This window comes from Anneissia japonica, unplaced genomic scaffold (genome assembly GCF_011630105.1).
Source record: "Anneissia japonica isolate Jap-2015-1 unplaced genomic scaffold, ASM1163010v1 scaffold288075_len254835_cov185, whole genome shotgun sequence".
Lineage (NCBI taxonomy): Eukaryota > Metazoa > Echinodermata > Crinoidea > Comatulida > Comatulidae > Anneissia > Anneissia japonica.
The window spans coordinates 132,562-135,240 of NW_022711128.1; the positions used below are offsets into that span (position 1 = coordinate 132,562).

Below are 2,679 nucleotides of genomic sequence, written 5' to 3' on the forward strand. Positions count from 1 at the left end.
TATATATATATATATATATATATATATATATATATATTTCTCGCCTGCATCACCTGCAGTCTGTACAATACAGCAGGCCAAAAAAGTCAAAGAATATCTAGTCAAAGAATAACGTAAGCAGCCACAGTGGGCTGATTTTGTCCACTGTCCACAGTTTTTCTGCGGGGTTGGGCATACTTAAGTAGGCCTCCATCTCAATAGGCTTAAACAAGCAGGCTGAATTTCTAAGATTTCTTTTGATTTTTTACTGATTATTGTTCACTTTCACTTCCTGAAATAGATACCCAAAGAGATCTGGAAAAAATATGGGGAATCATTTCAACTGGTTATTAGGCAATGGAAGAACTGAAAGCAATGGAAGAACTGAAAGCAATGGAAGAACTGAAAGCAAGGAATCAAAGTTATTACCTGGTGAGGTTGTGAATGACTACAAAGTATTAGAAAAACTGGGCAGCGGTGCATATGGTGTTGTATATAAGGTTGTGAAAGAAGAAGAGATATTTGCCTTAAAGAGAATTGACATGTCACTCCAAGGAATTCCTTCTGTTACGAATGAGATCGAATCTCTCAAAATCAGTGCACATAGGAATGTTGTGGGGTACATCAATAACTTCTATGATGGCATTGCTCATAACATCGTCTTGGAATACTGTGAATATGGTTCTATAGACAATTTCTTAAAAAAAAATCGCCCGGATAAAAATAAGCGTATGGGATTCATCAAAGACATAGCGAATGGCGTAGCATATCTTCATGGTCTCAAGATTGTACATCGAGATCTGAAGCCAGCCAACATTTTAATCGACAGCCAATGTGTTGCCAAGATTGCTGATTTTGGAATTGCTAAGGTTTTTAATTCAGAGGCTACTGTGGAGAAATTGTACATGAATTCATTGAATGGCACATATGAATACATGGCTCCAGAGGTACTAAAATTATCTAATATGGGTGCTAAGCCTATGCCTGAAGGCCAATATAATTCACAGGCGGACATTTTCAGCATGGGCCTGCTATTTTGCAGTATTTCAGACGAAAACTTAAAAAAACAAGTTGAGACAAAAATGATTGGAATTCAAATGAACAAACAACCAGGGTACAAGTTTGAGTTACCATCAACTATTAAAGACTTCATGAGAAAGCTTATCAATAAAATGCTTGAGAAGGATTACCATGAAAGACCAACAGCAAAACAAATCAGAGAAAATTTAAGGTAGCATGTTCCATATTGTGTATTAAAATATACAATGTAATTAAATGGAGAGAGTTATTTCTATTCTATATGGTGTACTGCATACTGTACTATACATTACATTTACTGTACTATGACAGTAATTTGGAAACTCTATTGGCATTCTATACCAGGGCCGGCGGAACGTTTTTCAAAGTGGGGGGCCCACTTATAAGGTGAATGGGAATATGAATCATGCAGATCTGGAAAAACCTAGGGGATGGGGGTCAACATCTTTCCCAAAAAGGAAAGGGGATCCGGGGGTTCTCCCCCGGGAAAATTTTGATTTCTAGATGGCGGGAAATTACCTTTCTCGACTTTTAAGCTAGGGTTCTAATGACTTTGTTCTTCAAAATTCAAGGTATCCAAAAAATAGGGGGGAAATGAGTCTTCCCGACTTCCGAGGTGTCTTTTAAAATTTTAAAAGTTCTTTAAAATTAAAGGTTTTCTCCTCTTGAAAACAGTCAGGTAAATTTATCGCATTGATACTACAGTAGATAAGCCTTATGTATGTATACATACATAAAAAAAAATGAGTAGTTGCATACGATATTTTCCATGAATCCACAAATACCAAAAAAGAAAGGGGTGGTCCGGGGGTTCTCCCCCGGAAAAATTTTGATTCTTAGAAGGCGGGAAATGAGTTTTCCCGACTTCTGAGGTGTCTTAATTACTTTTAAGTTCTTTAAAATTCAAGGTTTTCCCCTCTTGAAAACGGTCAGGTAAATTTATCGCATTGATACTACAGTAGATAAGCCTTATATATGTATACATACATAAAAAAAATGAGTAGTTGCATACGATATTTTCCATGAATCCACAAATACCAAAAAAGAAAGGGGGGTCCGGGGGTTCTCCACAGGGAAAATTTTGATTCCTAGAAGGCGGGAAATGAGCTTTCCCGACTTCTGAGAGGTGTCTTTTAACTACTTTAAGTTCTTCAAAAATCAAGGTTTTCCCCTCTTGAAAATTATTATAATGAATCAATGAACCCAAAGAGAAAAGGGAGGTTCGGGTTCTTCTCGGGAAAATGTTAATTTCTAAATGGTGGGAAATGAGCTTTCCCGACTTCTGAAGTACCGTATCTTATAGCGATTTTAATTTAAGTTCTTCAAAACGGTCAGGTAATTTTTTCCCAATCCCAAAAAGAAAGGGGGTCGGGGGTTCTCCCCCGGGAAAATTTTTATTCCTAGAAGCGGGAAATGACCTTTCCCGACTTATGAGGTGTCTTTATTTACTTTTAATTTCTCCAAAAATCAAGGTTTCCCCCCTCTTGAAAATGATTCAATAGAACCAATGAACCCCAAAGAAAAAAGGGGTCCGAGTTCCCCCGGAAAATTTCGATTTCTAGAATTCGGGAAATGACCTTCACTGACTTCTGAAATGTCTTTTAAATGACTTTTTAAGTTCTTCAAAATTCAAGGTTTTCCCCTCTTGAAAATGGTCAGGTA

At 37.1% G+C, this 2,679-nt stretch overlaps 1 protein-coding gene across 1 annotated transcript in view; it reads left to right on the forward strand.

The window, feature by feature from the left end:
- Window positions 1-305: 305 nt before the first annotated feature.
- LOC117107324 (serine/threonine-protein kinase HSL1-like) overlaps window positions 306-2,679 on the forward strand; it is a 4,836-nt gene continuing 2,462 nt past the window's right edge. The window contains exon 1 of the mRNA XM_033248968.1: window positions 306-1,210. Within this exon, the coding sequence (XP_033104859.1) occupies window positions 306-1,210 (905 nt within the window). The remainder of the gene's footprint in view (window positions 1,211-2,679) is intronic.